The sequence below is a fragment of the Mustela erminea genome, chromosome 13 (assembly GCF_009829155.1).
Source record: "Mustela erminea isolate mMusErm1 chromosome 13, mMusErm1.Pri, whole genome shotgun sequence".
NCBI lineage: Eukaryota > Metazoa > Chordata > Mammalia > Carnivora > Mustelidae > Mustela > Mustela erminea.
Genome location: NC_045626.1, coordinates 16705110 through 16721842, shown reverse-complemented (window position 1 = coordinate 16721842; position 16733 = coordinate 16705110). Strand labels below are relative to the sequence as shown.

Below are 16733 nucleotides of genomic sequence, written 5' to 3'. Positions count from 1 at the left end.
AGCTGAAGGCAGGGACTTTACCCCACTGAGCTACCCAGGCGCCCCAATATCAGTGTATTTTAAAACTCGCCAAATGGTTCTAACGTGTAATCAAAGCTGAGCCTCACTGGCCTGGAGGTTCAGCATCCCTTCTGTACATTAGAATATCCTGAGGGATACATTAAAAACTACTATTGCTCCATCTGAGACCAACTAAAATTAGAGTCTCTGAGGACTGCAGCCCAGGGATCTGTATGTTTTTCAGGTTCCTTGGGTGATTCTTTTTGTGTGTATTGGCAAACTATATATAACAAAATTTACCATTTTTGCCATTTTTAAGCATACAATTTAGTGGCATGAAGTACATTCACAATACGGTGCATTATTCATTTCCAGAACCTTTTCACTACGCCAAACAAGAGGGTATCCACTAAACAATAATTCCCTATTCTCTTTCCCCCTGCAAGCTCTGGTACCCTCTCTCTATTCTACCTTCAGTCTCTATGAATTTTTCTTTTAGGTACCTCATATAACTGGAATCATACAATATTTATCATGTTGTGACTGATTTATTTCACTTAACATAATTCTTTCTAAGTTCCTACATGTTGTAATCCTGTGTCAGCATTTCCTTCCTTTTTAAGGCTGAGTAATATCGCATTGCATGTACATACCACATTCTGTTTATCCATTCACTTGTTAATGGACATTTGGTCTGTCCAGCTTTTGGCTACTGTGAATGAGGCTATGCATATTGTGTACAAGGATCTGTTTGAGTACCTGCCTTCAATTCTTTTGGCTATATACCCGGAAGTGGGATTACTGGATCATATGGTAATTCTATGTCTAATTTTTTCCCCATTTCATTGAGATGTAATTGTTGCACAGCATAATGATTTGACTTACTTGTATTGTGAAGTGATTATCACAACAGTTTCATTAGCATCCATCATCTTATACAGATACAAAAAGACGTATATGGAATGCTTCACAAATTTGTTATCATCCTTGGTCAGGGGCAAATTGATCTTCTTTGTGTAATCCCAATTTTCGTACATGTGCTGCCAAAGTGCACGTTTAACTTTTTAATGAATGGCCATGCCCTCATGTGATCCTTTTTTTTCTTTTAAGATTTATTTATTTGAGGGCGCCTGGGTGGCTCAGTGGGTTGAGCCTCTGCCTTCGGCTCGGGTTGTGATCTCAGGGTCCTGGGATGGAGGCCCACATCGGGCTCTCTGCTCAGCAGGGTGCCTGCTTCACCCCTCTGTCTTTGTTTGCCTACTTGTGACCTCTCTCTCTGTCAAATAAATAAATAAAATCTTTTTTAAAAAAATTTACTTATTTGAGAGAGAGAGAGCAAACAAGCGTGGTGAGGGGCAAAGGGAAAGGGAGAGAATCTCAAGCAGACTCCGGGCTGAGCACGGAGCCTGACGCAGGGGTTAATCCCACAACCCTGAGATCATGACGTGAGCCGAAATCACGAGCAGGACGCCCAGCCAAATGAGCCCTCCAGACACCCTGCCCTCACGTGATTCTTAAGTAGAGCCAAACATGAGGAATACCGGTGTTCCTCCTACATCCTAAGAGAGTACTGATTGGTAGTTGGTAAACATTATGGAGTGATTTCCTTCATTAATTTTACTGAAGCCCAATGCAGTTGTTTTTGTCACAAAGTCTGAACACGACTGGGTGGATGAAAAGTACTCTTTTGAAAACCCCAACAAAGTGCCTCCTGGCCATGAGAAGTGGCACCTCAACTGCAGTTCCCATTTTCAGCTGAAATGTGTCCCCAGTGATTAGTTAGTAGTGATCGTGTAAGTATCAGAGTTTCTGAATGATTTGCTTTGTAGATTATAAATTAGACCTGATTCACGTTCGCTTCGGCAGCACATATACTAAAATTAGACCTGATTCAGGACTTTCCCTATCACAATGCCATATCTATCATGATACGTAAAATTATTTCTATCATCATACCAGTGTTCAGATATGTTCTCTTGAATAGGAAGGAAAGGTGGTGATAACAAAGTGACTGTGTTGCCCATGAATGTCTTCCATCTCATAAATCGCTGCTCAACTATCTGTTGATAGTCTCATGGGAGTTCAAGGGCACAGGGATGAATAGGTGGCCCACAGAGGATTTCTAGGGCAGTGAAGATACTATCTGTATAACACCACAATGGTGGATACATGTTAGTATACATCTGTCTGAACTCACAGAATGTACCACTCCAAGAGTGAATCCTAATGGAAACTATGTATATGCGGTGGTTATGTGTCAGTGGAGGGTCATCAGTTAAGACAAGTGTAGCACTCTGCTGCTGGTGAATGTTGATAATGGGAGAGGTGGTGCCTGTGTGGGAGCAGAGGGTATATGAGAAATCTCTGTATCTTCCCCTCAATTTTACCATGAGTCTAAAACTGAGCCCTCCCCCAAAAAAGCCTTAATAAAAACTATCCTTTAACAGAGCCTGGCACAAGGTAGGCATCAGTAAATATTTGTTAAAATTGAATGAATGAGTGAAAGAATGAATGTAAACAAATAAATGTAGTTTGCTCTGGATGATTCATTATGACGAAAAATTATGGAATGCTATTACAACACTTAGTTACTATTCCAAAGTTGAAGTTAAAATGGGGAAATGCCCCTAGTCCTTTGGGAGATAGCAGCAAGAAGGGGCAGTGGATGTGGGGAGCCTTGTGTCCGAGGGTGCACTGAGTAGCTTCAACACAGAGCTGAGTCAGAGGACATGAAGGGTGCTGGTATGGAATAAGGGTGGCAGGCAAGGGGTACCACTTAAGTCACAAGACTCCTGCTTCCTTCCTCTCTGTCGTATACCAGTCCCAGGACCCGCAGGTTTTCTCCTGCGCTGGGTCTTTGAAAACCTGTCCAGATATGAAGTAACATGTTGTTCTGGCATTTTTAGTTCAAGTACCATCTAAAGTCAAATTGTATAAAGGACGAGAAATCTATGAGTCAGTTTCCAGATTTGTATTTTGAAGATTACATCAATGGATTTCCATAGAAAGAAACCACAAGCTTCTTGCAGACTGTCTGGATTCACAAAGACCTACATCACTTTCAACTAATGAGGAAGAACACCCAAGGATATCCTCTAAAGATATGCATGAACTTTTAAGGTGCATTTAAAAGCCAGATCTCCACTCTCAATGTTTCTCCTATCTCTGTATAATTGTAATGGTTGTTACAGGAAAAGAAGCTGAATTACTGTTTATTATTTTGTTCCCAAAATTAACGCGGCAATTTTAAGAGTGTTAGTAAACGCTGCATCTACTCCCAAACAGGTTTTATATGTATACATTATTATCTCTCATTTAATTCTCATAATATCCTTTGAAGCAGGTACTATTATCTCTGCTTTTTACAGATGTAGAAATTGAAGCTGAGAGGTCAAGGAAATTGCCTAAAGTCATGACTGCAGTTAGTGGCAGCATCAAGATTCAAATTCAGGGCTAATTCAAAAGGTTGTAACTTTCCCTATTAAACCATTATGCCGGGCGCCTGGGTGGCTCAGTGGGTTAAGCCGCTGCCTGCCTTCGGCTCAGGTCATGATCTCAGGGTCCTGGGATTGAGTCCCGCATCGGGCTCTCTGCTCGGCAGGGAGCCTGCTTCCTCCTCTCTCTCTGCCTGCCTCTCTGCCTACTTGTAATCTCTCTCTGTCAAATAAATAAATAAAATCTTAAAAAAAAAAAAAACCATTATGCCCCTTCAAAGAACCACAGGAGGGTGGAATTACATAATAAAAATATTAATCTTTGATTAAGAGAAGAAAAAGACCAATCATAAAATGTAATGTCAGCCCATGGCAGAGGTTAGAAGGTGCTGGGTGGGGTGAATGAAGAGGTTAGGAAACTGCAAGACACCTGGCTGTCTCAGTTGGTAGAGCATGCGACTCCTGTTCTAAGGTCATGAGTTCAAGCTCCAAACCGGGGTAGAGCCTACTTTTAAAAAATAATAATAAAATTGCAAGGTGGAAAACAGGACCTAGACTAGAGGGAAATGAGTGAGGCAGTCCTCCTGGGAAAAGAGGAGAAGCTGAGGAGGAGATGGGAGGGAATGGACACTGTTAGTATCTAGCTGAGCTGTATTGGACAAAGATCAAATTGGTAAGGATTTTCCCAGGGTGGATAAGATAGATGTGCATTTTGATCCCCAGGCACGTGTGAGAGTAGCTACATAAGCAACACCTTCCATGTAGCAGACTTCGAAAAAAGAAGTTTGTTGAATCTCAATTTTGAAAGACCAATCGACTAATAAAGACTAGACCAATAAAAACTAGAAAACTCGATTTCTGTAATTGGCACGTGCAGCTAATAGACTCTCATATATGTTCAATGACTAAGAACAAAACAAGACGGCACCAGAAGTGACTGGGAAAGGTTTACCAAGTCAAACTGAGCGTGAAACGAGCTTTTGCATTTCCAAGGATAATAGCTTGCATTTGTTATCTCCTATAGGACAAACAGAGTTAATGCTTTACTTACATCAAGTCCCCTAATTCTGGTAACAACTCTATACATTCTACTATATTTTCAATTACATTTTAACAGATGAGGCAGAAAATTAAGTAACTTATTCAAAGTCATAAAACGAGAATCCAGCAGATCTTTCTGGATCTTAAAGGTCGTGCACTTAGCCATTACACTGCTTTCTGAACTCTGCACTTAACACCAGATGAAAAGGGATAGTGACTGCTTGTGCTAGAATGTGATGGGAGAACGCATGGAGCAACTAATTACCTCGCCAGAGGTGAGGGGGAATTTGGGTGCCCAAATTGCTACAGAAAATCCTGTTGTCCTATGTGATGCAAAAGCTAATGGCACCGGAAATTGGGCAAGGAAGCCTTCTGAGAGTACCTAGCTGGTCACATTCGATAAATGGCTTCCTTTTGCCCCAAACTACTCTATAGTGTTCAATGGGAGGCAGTCAGACTCAGAGGAAACCAGACAATTCCTGCTAAAAACGATCATTTCCAAGATCTGCCGCCCAGTTGAAAGAAAAAAAAGTCTAGGCACAGATTTCGAGCAAATTTCCATTAGGTATCTGATGTCTAGGAACCACTTCCCTTAGCAGTGCCATACACATCAAGCCCTAAAACGAGGAAGCCTCGACTGAGGTTGCCCAACGCGGGTCCTGGCACACGCAAGTCACTGAGTCAGCTGAGCGCGGCGAGGGGCCGGCGGTGGAGAGCCGTGAGCTCCGGTCTCCGGCTTGAGGCAATCCTCCTCCCACGGTCTCGGGAAGCCCCGACGCCCCAGGCTTCCTAGCCCCAGTGGAGCCGCCCGGGCGTAGCTCCTCCACCGCTTCCTCCCCCAGCTGCAGCCGCCCGACCGTTCCTACTAAGCCCGGACTCCACCTCCCCAGTTCCGAAGCACGCGCCTCCGCGAGCGGGCGGCGGCCGGGGAAGGCGAATTAAAAGCGCGGTGCGCGCACGCGCGCAGAGGCCCCGCCCCCCCCCAGAGGCCCCGCCCCCTCGGCGCTGCAGGCGTGGCCCGCCCGCGCGGCTCCCCCCGGCAAACCTGTCTCTGCAGGGCGGGGAGCGGAGCTTCCTCCTCAGAGTGCGGTGCGGCGTCGTCGGATTTTTCCTTCCGCCCCTGCCTCCGCGGCGCCGGGGCGAGCGAGGGGGCGAGCGGAAGGTTCGCTGGAGCCGAGCCCCGCGATGCGCCCGGGGGCAGCAACGCAAGTCGCGGGGTCGCCGGCGACGGACGGGTCGCTGTGCGGGGAGCTGCCGCAGGCCCCGTCGCCCCCGGCCTTGCAGCCGCCTCCGGCCTCGCCGTCGGGGCCGCCACTCCCCGCTTCGGCCGGCGCGACCCTCAACCGCCTTCCCGAGCCGCTGCTGCGGAGACTCAGCGGGAGCCTGGACCGAGCGCCCGAGGGCCGGGGCTGGAGGAGGCTGGCCGAGGTGGCGGGAAGTCGGGGGCGCCTCCGGCTCAGGTGAGGGGCGGGGGCGCGGGGGGGGGGGGGCGGGAGCGAGCGGCCACCCGGGTGGGAGGACCGACGCTCCGGCGGCCGGAGCGCGGCGGGGGCGGCTGCGGTGAACGCGGCGCGGAGAGGGGACTCGGTCGGGAAAGCGTGGGAATGCCAGAGATCCCAGCTCGGACCCTCCTCCCCCGGGGCTCCACCGAGAGCGAGCCGCGGAGGTCGACCCGGGAGGATCTGGAGAGAAGGCGGGCTGTCTGCAAACCGCTGGGTCCGGGCCGTGGTTCCAAAAGACCCGGGGTGCGGAAGAACGGGCTGTGGGCGCAGGCCGGGAAGACCGGAGGAAGGCTTAAGCCGCAGAAGTGCAGGTGAAGAGATAATGAAAGCGAAGGATTTCCTGGAAGTTTTTCTGTAGGAGAAGATGGTGATGGGAAAGCCTGAAACTAAAACTGCCGTCTGCCTCCGTCAGACCACCTCCCCGGGTTCTCTTGTTGACTTCGCCGTGAGCCCTGAGCTCGAAGTCAAACTGGTTTTCCTCTGCCCAGGCCAGGAGCTGCGGACCTTTGGTCTCAGGACTTCTTCGCACTGTGAAGAATTATTGAGGACCCCAGAGTTTCTAATGTGGGTTCTGTGCATTACACACATGTAATGTATGCGGAGTTACCCTATTAGGAATTAAAAACGAAGAAACATTAAAAATATTAACTCTTTTTAAAGGAACAACCTGTTACGTGTTAACAGAAATTGCATGTTTTTGTGGGAAAACAAAACTTTTCCAAAACAAACAAACACAATTTGTTGGAAAAGCGGCATTGTTTTTACATTTTAAAGGTCTCTTCGGCGTCTTGCCTCTATTGCAGAGAACGGCCCCCTTTAGGGGCTTCTGCATTTGGTCTGTTGCACGGTCCCAGGTCATGTAACACTGGATACTCCACAATGTACACTTCCTCAGAGACTGAATGAAAACGATAAGTAACATCTCAGTGTTACTGTAAAAAATCGTTTGGACCTTGCAGAGCCTGTGACAGGATCTCAGGAACTGCACTAGGGATGCCCAGACCCCACTTAGAACCACTCCTCTCTGCTCTTGTTAGGATTTTGATCTGCCTGGCTGGGAATCCCTTAGAAGTTTTTTGTTGTTGTGTTTTTTGTTTTGTTTAAACTTCTCATATGACTAAACTTTCTCTTGGACTATAATTATTTGTACACTTTCTTATGAACTCCTCCAGAACAGGGGGCATCAGTTCAGTCTGTGTGTTCTGCATAGAACCTTAGACACCATATTCTTGAATTGAGAAGGGAGTCATTTGTTCACGATTTTATGTTTATTGAGGTATGAGTCTGTTATGAGCTGGAAGTTCCGGAAGATAAAAAGATGACAAATATTTAGTTCCTCTTCACAAGGACCTCTCTAGTAATGGACTGTTATTCTGGGACATTCACAAATAACACGTTAAATGCTATGTTGGGTGTGAATAATAATAACAGTGGGTTGTTGTCATTTATTGAGCATTTAGTATATAGCAACACACTAAGCGTTTACCTGCATTGTCTACTTTAGCCCTCGCAACATCCTCGAGTTTCAGAGTTTGGGGTTAAGCCAGGATCATGATGATTTAGGGTTCTTTGGCCACAGAGAGGAGTAATGATGTGAAGTTGGAATTAACAAGTGATAAACTTGCAAAATTGAGCAGACAGCACACTTTTCTGTTCAAGGAAAAAACAGTGCTTCTCTTAGGGAGAAGGGGCTATGCAAAGAAGATCCAAAATACTATTACACTGTGTCTGTAGATTTCTGAATTTCTGGACTTCATAACAGTGTAAAAAGTTGTCTTCTCTGGGGATAGGATCATCAGATCTGTGATTGGTTTGGTTGGTTTGTGGTTAGTACGCTAGTTAGGAAGGCTCTCAACTTCCCTGAAGAGGGCCTGAGAGTAAGGACTTCTAATTTGGCAGTGGAGGAAAGAGAAGAAAGGAAGGCCCTGCCACTGAGGAAGCACGGCTGAAGCAGTGGATACCTGACAGCAGGTGCTCAGTGTTCATTCTCAAGCGTTCAGTCAGCTTTTGCCAAATGCCGCAGAATGGTTCGTGTGGCAAACTAACAGAAAGGTCTGAGGCCACATCTCTGGCGAAGGTAGTATAGAGAGAAGGGCAGTCTTGCCTCCCAGGCAACAAAGCACATGCATTCGCGAAATCTGGCAAATTCCAGAGTGGGATGTCTGAAAAGAAAAAGATGGGATTTCACCAGTCTTCCAAGATAGAGAAGAGTAGTTCAGAATAGGTGACTGGTGGTTGAGAGTCGGGGCACCCCTGCAGGTTAGAAAATTGGGGAATAGTAAAGTCATATACCTACTGAAATCGGAATTAAACTGGTATAATAAAAGGTTAGCACTGGGCACTTAGAGGCTGGAGTGTGACATCTGAGTGGGCAAGGTAAGCTGGTGATGCCTACTCTATTTAAGACAAAAAAGCTATTTCAGAGTAATTTCATACTGGTGCTAGAAGAGCATCTCTCATACCAGAAAGTCCCAGAGGTATTTTTCTCTAGTGTCAGATCAAGGAAATGAAATGTGAGGGTCCAAGTGGACAGTAGTTCCCATGAAGTTGTGGACTTTCTCCCTAAAGTCTTCCAAGGTTGCCTAGTGTTTCTCTTCCCTTTTTTCTGACTATATACATGTTTCCTCAAATAGATGAGAATTTAATGAGGAAAACCCAAGAGTCCATCCTGAACTGTCCATCAGAGATTAGGAGTAATTGTAAATGTTTTCATATAATTTTGGGTGACTGACAATCAGTCCTGGCTTACGGTTTGGTTTCCTACAACCGTGTGTATACAGGAGTGCCCTAAATACAAACTCAGCCCTCATTCCATTCCAGACCGCCCTGATACTGAACAGCCTTTGCTGTCAATGCAGATAGAAGCAGGTTCTGAGTGACACAACTGTGTCAAGGTGTCACCACACCCTGAAGGTGACAGCTTTCAGGAGGCTCTAACGCTGCCAGGACTCCATGCAGGAGGGAGCTTAGGAAGGGGGCTCTGGGACTCAGACCAAGGAAAAGCATCTCTGCACACCTGCTATAGCTGCAGACTTCTGCCCTCCTGCAGTTTGTGATAAGATTGAAAACGTGTGCAAAGCTGAAACAAAGGCTCTCCTCCTGTCTCAGCCCCTCTGGTCTGTCTCTTCAGTGTCTGAAGTTTGGAGCTCTGTGTCTTCACCCAGTCCCCTTCTCAGTGTATCCTTAAGTCTCAGGACTATACCTACTTGGGTGCATTCCTCTCAGTTCGTATCTTCAGTCTGTATCTTTGCTTTGAACCCCCTGGATTCGTATCTGTAGATGCCGATTTACCATCTCGTCGTGAATGACTAAGATTTCTTAAGGGTAGCATGTCCCAAACTTGGCATGTCTTCCCCCACGGACCTGTTTTTCACGTAGTTTTTCTTTATCTCAGGAAATGGCAACTGTACCCCTCTGATTGCTCAAGCCCGACACTTCCAAATCATTCCTGAGTCCCCTTTTATATGCCATGTCCCATCGGCATCTGCTACGCTTTCGGTGTGCATCCAGAATCCAACCTCCTTAGCTTCAGCTCTGGGCAGGCCACTGCCCTCTCTCACCTGGAGCATTCCAGTAGGCGCCTCACTTCTGCTTGGCCCCGGCCCCTGTAGTAGAATTACTACTCTTTTGAATATTCAGTGGGTCTTATCTTTCCTCTGCTCAAAACCCTTTAATTGCTTTTCTCTTTCAGGATAAAAACACCCGTTAGTTACCAGTTACCTCTTGGACCCCATTATCTTCCTCCCTTTCTCTACTCTCTGCGCACTTGCAGGAAGGTCTTTGGACTTGCTCTTCCGCAGTCTGACTAGCCTCCACAGGTGAACCATAAGACTTCCCCTCTTCAAGTGTTTGCTTACAAGTCACCTCCTTCAGTGAGGGCTTCTCTGATCACATGATTTAAAATGACCCCATACATCTGCTCCAGCATTGCTCAGCCCCCTGCTTTGCTTTGTTTTTTCTTCAGAGCACTTATGACCATTGGATCGATACACACACCACACACACACACACACCTCTGTTTGTCTGCCTGTGTGTGCATATATATATATTTACATCTTGTAGGAAAATCCAGGATGATAGGAAGTTTTGTCTTGTTTGCTCCAGTATCCTAAATACCTAGGGAAAATGGCCTGTTTTAGATGATTAATAAGTAGTTGCTGAATTAATGAAGAGAGATTTCAAAGAGTAAATGTTCCAAGAAGAGAAAAAGAAGCGAAAAGCAGTGCTGTGGTTTGTACCCTAAGGGATGTATGATGTGTTCTATTTGATTATATATTTTTTGAAGTGAAGAGAAATACAAATATATTTTCTTAAGAGCAATGCCCATTTGTTTCGGTAATAGTTTTTTTAACTTAAATGAGAAATTCCAAATTAGGGCTAGTAGAAACCACTTCAAAGCACAGTCTTACAGGAATGTAACTAAAAAAGGAAAGAAAGAGTCTGGTATATAGAAGCATCATCTGATCTGAAAGCCAGTGCCCAGGCGGAAAATCAGTAAAAAAGAAAAGGAGATACAGAATCTTATTTTTCTCCTGTGTGTCTTGTATTGGAAATTTCTGTCTGCTTCAGCTCGACCTCTTTCTTCATTTGGAAGAAAGAAGTCAGATTGTTTTTCGCTTTTTTCTGTATCAGTATAAACATCAAAGCATCACTCGGCCGCATTTGGTGAGATGGCTTCTGAATTTTATGTACCCGATTTTGACCATCTTTCTGAATCATTTAAAAAAAATTATATTTAGCATACAGCATCCTTGTTTTTTTAGATCTTATATTCTAATTATCTAAAAGAATGGTAATCCTTCTATTATCTCTAATACTGGTTTCTTGACCTGGGTGTTACAGGGACTAAGGGAAGAAAATCTTACCAAATAGAAGAGTGGTGGGCATCTGCAACTTTCATTGTTGCTTTCATCATAGTTACCATTATTCCGTAGGAGAAATGAGACTTTAACACAAAAAAAATAGGAAAGATCATCTCAGGTTAAAAGGCAGTCTTATTGTCCTTATCTTTATCATTTTACTAGCCACTAGTCTGCCATCCAGAATTTGGGAACAGTTGACATATATTATGATGACTCACATTTATCAAAAATAGAGTATTGAATATACGCATTTAACTGAGACACTTAAAAAAGAATACCTAGTGAGTAACGAGACAGGAGGCCTTGAAGGAATGATCAGGTTACCAAACTAGTAACTAATCAAAACCTTTTTTTAGAAAAACGAAAACAGTTTCAGAACCAGCATCATTAGGAAACTGATGTTCTTTCAATAGCCCATATTTTTATTGCATAGTAAGAACTCACTTTTATTGAGTGCTTATTTTTTGCCAAGCTCTGTGCTAAGTACTTATAGCATGGATTATCTAATTTAATTCTAACAGTCCTATGAGATAGGTGATACTAGTATTGAAATTATTTTGGTTGGGGGCACCTGGGTGGCTCAGTGGGTTAAGCCTCTGCCTTCAGCTCAGGTCATGATCCCAGGGTCCTGGGATCAAGCCCGGCATTGGGCTCTCTGCTCATCAGGGAGCCTGCTTCCTCCTCTTTCTCTGCCTGCTTCTCTGCCTACTTGTGATCTCCTTCAAATAAATAAATAAAATCTTAAAAAAAAATTTAAAAAAATTTTTTTAAGTACCGACGGGGTAAAAAAAAAAAAATTATTTTGGTTGAAAACCTTTTTTTCCCTAAAGTTATGAGATTACCAACTTCACCACAGAATTATAAATCTTGAATGACCGTTAAATAAATGCTATGGTGGCCTTTTAATAAAAACGATCAAAATGAATGTGGGTTAAGAATATTCCAGAAGCGCTTGGGTGGCTCAGTGGGTTAAGTGGGTTAAGATCTTAGGGTCATGAGATCAGGCCCTGTGACGGACTCTGCACTGAGCATGGAGCCTACTTTAAGATTCTTTGTCTATAGGACACCTGGGTGGCTCAGTTGGTTAAGCATCTGCCTTCAGCTCAGGTCCTGATTTTAGGGTCCTGGGATCAAATCCCACATCTGGCTTCTTGCTCAGAGAGGAGTCTGCTTCTCCCTCTGCCTGCTCTGCCTGCCACTTCCCCTGCTTGTGCTCTCACTCTCCCTCTCTCTCTGACAAATTCATAAATAAAATCTTAAAAAAAAAAAAAAATTCTCTCTCTATCCCTCTCCCCGGCCTGTCTCTCTAAAAAAAGAAAAGACTGTTCCAAGTCATACGAAAAGTTGCTTACCTTGCATCTGGCACAGCTGTGATATTCTTATGTCTGACCATTTCCATCTATCCAGTCCTCCAGCCTTTTAAGTTAGAGTTGAAATTCACGCAGTAGAGGTGCCTAGGTGGCTCAGTCATTGGGTGTCTGCCTTCAGCTTGGGTCATGATCCCAGAGTCCTGGGATAGAGCCCCTCTTCAGGCTCCCTGCTGAGCAAGGAGCCTGCTTCTCCCTCTCCCACTCCTCCCATTTGTGTTCCTGCTCTCACTGTCTCTGTCAAATAAATAAATAAAGCCTTAAAAAAAATTTCATGCAGTTATCATTCAGTTATGAATAATTAATATGCGCAAGACAGATTTTAGGTATTGAGGGGTTAAAAATACGGCGTTTCTGTTTTCAAGGAGTACTGTAATCTAGTTAGGTAGAGAAGACACACTTGTGAAAGAAAAGCTCACGGTTTCAAGGCAGAATTGTGTCAGCTGAGACATAGAGAACAGGGGTCTGCAAACAATAATCCCTGAGCCAGATTTGGGCCACTGCCCCTGTTTTTGCAGTTTATGGGCTAAGATTGGTTTTCATATTTAAAAAATTGTAAGACAAAAGACAAGAAAGAAGAATTTGCTAGACTGTATGGCCCATAAAACCTAAAATATTTTCCCTATGGCCCTTTACAGAATTTGTCAACCTTTAATATATAAGATAAGTCCCATCAGGAGACTGTGTCTAACGTGCTTGGGGGATTTGTGTGGTCTGGGTGAACCTCACAGAGAAGCTAGAGTTTATATTGGACTCTAATTTGGAAGGAAAGGGACAGATCCCTGTGAGGTGTGGATTCTACAGTATATCATGGAGATAATCTAAAGGCTTTGGTTAGATTTGTTGCTGGTTTTGTGTCTTTGGGAAGATTTTGGGGGGCTCTTTTGTTTTTCTTTTCTTGAATGTTTCATACTTGTGCTTTCCCTTTCTATGAAATTGTTGTAGTCCATACTCCTTGTCTCATTATTTATGGCCTTCTGTAGTCTGATCTTAACCTTTCTAACCTTGTATATGCCTACCGAACGCAATGACATTAAAAAGGAAATGGTATATGTATGTTAAATAGTGATAGTTAAAAAAAAAAAAGTTCTAACAAAAAGACAGAAAGTAGATTCTTTGGAGCAGAGGTCAGCAAACTTTTTCTGTGAAGAGCTAAATAGTCCATGTGTTCAGGTTTGCAGACCAATGACTCACCTCTGCTGTTATAACAGTAAAGCAGCCATCCACCTTTGTAACCATGTCTGTGAAGGATCATGGCTGTGTTCCAACAAAACTGTTTACAAAATCAGGTGACTGGGTAGGTTTGACCCAAGACCAGCGTTTGTCTTACCCATGAGTTAGGGTATTTCTAGGTACTTAGAAGAACTTTGAATGTCAGTAGCAATGATAGTCTTCTAAAGATTATTGGAAAAATGGGCACATATAGTAAAAAATTCGACAGTACAAAAGGGTTTATAGTGAAAAGTTGAATCATCCAGCTGTGAGCTTTGCTGCACTGGCTCCCCTCTGTAGGAAAATTACTACTTATAGTTTCTTGGCTTTTTTAAAAATTTTTTATAAACATATAATGTATTATTAGCCCCAGGGGTACAGGTCTGTGAATCACCAGGTTTACACACTTAACAGCACTCACTGTAGCACATACCCTCCCCAATGTCCTTAACCCCACCACCCTCTCCCTACCCCCCTCCCCCCAGGCACCATCAGTTTGTTTTGTGACATTAAGAGTCTCTTATGTTTTGTCTCCCTCCCAATCCCATCTTGTTTCATTTATTCTTTTCCTGCCCCCCCCAAACCCCCCACGTTGCATCTCCACTTCCTCATATCAGGAGATCATATAATAGTTGTCTTTCTCCGACTGACTTATTTCGCTAAGTGTAATACCCTCTAGTTCCATCTACATCATCGCAAATGTTGGCTCTCTTTTCAAGGTTAATTCTGTACATTTAAGAACAAACACATATTCTTAGTAATAAAAATGGTATCAAGCAGAACAAACACTGTTCTCTATCTTTATTTATATGAATACAAATGTAGGCACATGGCTTTGCTAATACAAAATTCTGTATGTTAAGTTTTTTCATTTTTCAACATGTCTCAAAGATCTGTGCCCTTTTTTGGTCGTATTATGCCTTCTAAAAGCACAAGAACAAGTAGAGAAATGTATCTGATCTTCCTACTCTGAATTCCCAAATTAAAGGTAAAAATTTTTATTAATATCAAAGCCAACTTTCTTTCACATCCTGTCTCAAGATTTCTCTCATCTTCTGATTTAGTAGTCTTGGGAGCTGAGTTGGAGAAGGGTGTAAGAGGAATTGCATGTGATGGCAGGAGGAGGAGGAAAGGACAGTAACATTCATAATGGAAATAACTTTTCACCACTCAGTGACTCATGATTTATCCCGACAATACCTGCAATCGTGCCAGACATAGAGAAGGCATATCATATTGACGAAAACTGTTGACTTGAATTAAATCTGTTTGTTTGCAGTTGTCTGGACTTGGAGCAGTGTTCTCTTAAAGTCTTGGAGCCTGAAGGAAGTCCAAGCTTATGTTTACTGAAACTGTTGGGTGAGAAAGGTTGCACCGTCACGGAACTGAGTGACTTCCTGCAGGCTATGGAGCACACGGAGGTTCTTCTGCTTCTTAGCCCCCCAGGTGGGTTCTTCTCTGGAGTCTGTTCTCCAGGAGTTTATGGACGCAAACTTGGAGGAAAATATCTCATTTGCCAGTGAATTGTATTGAATATTTTTGGAAAATGTAAATGTATGGAGACTCATTTTTTCCCCTCCAGGTTGAAACTAAAGAACACATAAAAAGCAAATGCAACACATAAACATTGATTGGATTGTGGTTCAAAAACATCAACTGTAGAAGACATTTTGGAGACAAGTGAAACAATTTGGATTTAACACATGTATTAGGTATTATGGAATAATCATGTGATAATGGTGGTATAGTCTGTAGAAGAATGTCTTTATTCCAAGGAGATATATGCTAAAGTGTTTAGGAGATGAGGCTCCTGGCTGGCCCAGTGGGAGAGCATGCAACTCTGATCTCAGGGTCGTGAGCTCAAGCCCCACATTGGATGGGGAGCCTACTTTAAAAAAAAGGAGAAAAAAAGTGGGGTGCCTGGGGGGCTCAGTTGTTAAGAGAAGCCCGCTTCTCCCTCTTCCGCTCCCGCGGCTTGTGTTCCCACCTCGCTGTCCCTTTGTCAAATAAATAAATAAAATCTTTAAGGGAAAAAAAAAGTAAAATATTTAGGGGTAAGATTTTTTTTTTCCAAGAATTTACTTATTTATTAGAGAGCGAGACAGAGAGCGCAAATTGGGGATGGCAGGGACAGAGGGAGAGGGAGAAGCAGGGTCCCTGTCAAGCAGGGAGCCCGATGCAGGGCTTGATCCTAGGACCCCAGGATCATGACCTGAGTTGAAGGCAGATGGTTAACCAAACGAGCCACCCAGGCGCCCCTAGTTATATAAGTCCTACTTATATAACTCGTGTTGAAATAGTGCAGCCAAGGGTCAGTCAGTAGAGCCTGTGGTTCTTGATTTGGGGGTTGTGAGTTCAAGCCCCATTTTGGGGGTAGAGTTTACTTAGGAAGGAAGGAAAAAAGGAAGAGGGGGGAGGGGGAATAATGCAACCAAAACATAAAGAAATACATATTTATTAATATGTATGTATGTATACAAATTAGATAAAGCAAATATGACATATTGATTAAGTATTTCACCAATGTGATACTTTTGAAATGTTGATTGATTCAACCATGATTTTTTTTTCTGAATATAACAATATTATTGAATGAGATTTCTCCCTTGCAAGGTCTGGTGCAAGGGATAAGAAAAGCCCCTTGTCTTCACAACTACAGGTAGAGTTGGTCCCCTAGAGCACTACCGGCAGGAGAGACCATGTGATCTAAGTTGACTGATGACAGCAACACCTCAGATCTCGTTTCTCAGTGGTCCTTCACCATCATAGGTTCCACTAGAACCAAAGAAGCCAGTCGAGGTTGGGAGGGCCATGGTCTAAGGACTCGTGCTCTATTTTGCATGGTTTTGATATATGCAGTTTTTATTAAATAACCAGCCTATTTGTGATAATATTTCAAACTTAACATGAGGAACCTAAAATTATAACTCATATCATATTTTTGTCAGTTCTGGGGTTCGGGAATCTTCTAACTGAAAAGTCTTGAAGCAAGTTGGGCTTCAAGAGAGGCTGAGGACAGCAGTGTTTTCAAAGAATTGGCTTGTTTTCATCTTTGTCCCTCCTTTCTTGTTACTGGCTTCCTTCTAAGAGTAACTTTCTGCATAGTTGCAAGATTTCTACTGACTGTTCCTTGCATTCATCTTTATCCCAGCAAAAATCATAAAATTCACTTTAGTTAACTAATTTCAGTGACTTGCCTGTCCGTGCACCTGTCACTGTGGCAAGGGAGATGGTATGTGCCCACTTGCTGGCTTAGAACCAGGAGTGGAGTTGGGTTGAGTCAGCTTTCCAGAAACCACATGGATTACCAAACAA

The 16733-nt window shown here is 43.6% G+C and overlaps 1 protein-coding gene and 1 non-coding gene across 3 annotated transcripts in view; one reads left to right on the top strand and one right to left on the bottom strand.

The window, feature by feature from the left end:
- Positions 1–951: 951 nt before the first annotated feature.
- On the bottom strand, positions 952–1054 carry LOC116572549. The gene has a single exon (XR_004278402.1). It is a non-coding gene; the product is annotated as a U6 spliceosomal RNA (small nuclear RNA).
- Positions 1055–5479: 4425 nt separating this feature from the next.
- The window catches only part of MALT1 (MALT1 paracaspase), a 59851-nt gene continuing 48597 nt past the window's right edge, over positions 5480–16733 (top strand). Inside the window, exons 1-2 of one of the 2 annotated variants that reach the window (XM_032309493.1) lie at positions 5480–5935; positions 14698–14864. In XM_032309493.1, the coding sequence (XP_032165384.1) occupies positions 5661–5935; positions 14698–14864 (442 nt within the window). In that variant the 5' untranslated portion in view covers positions 5480–5660. The remainder of the gene's footprint in view (positions 5936–14697; positions 14865–16733) is intronic. The other variant, XM_032309494.1, reaches the window with a different exon arrangement.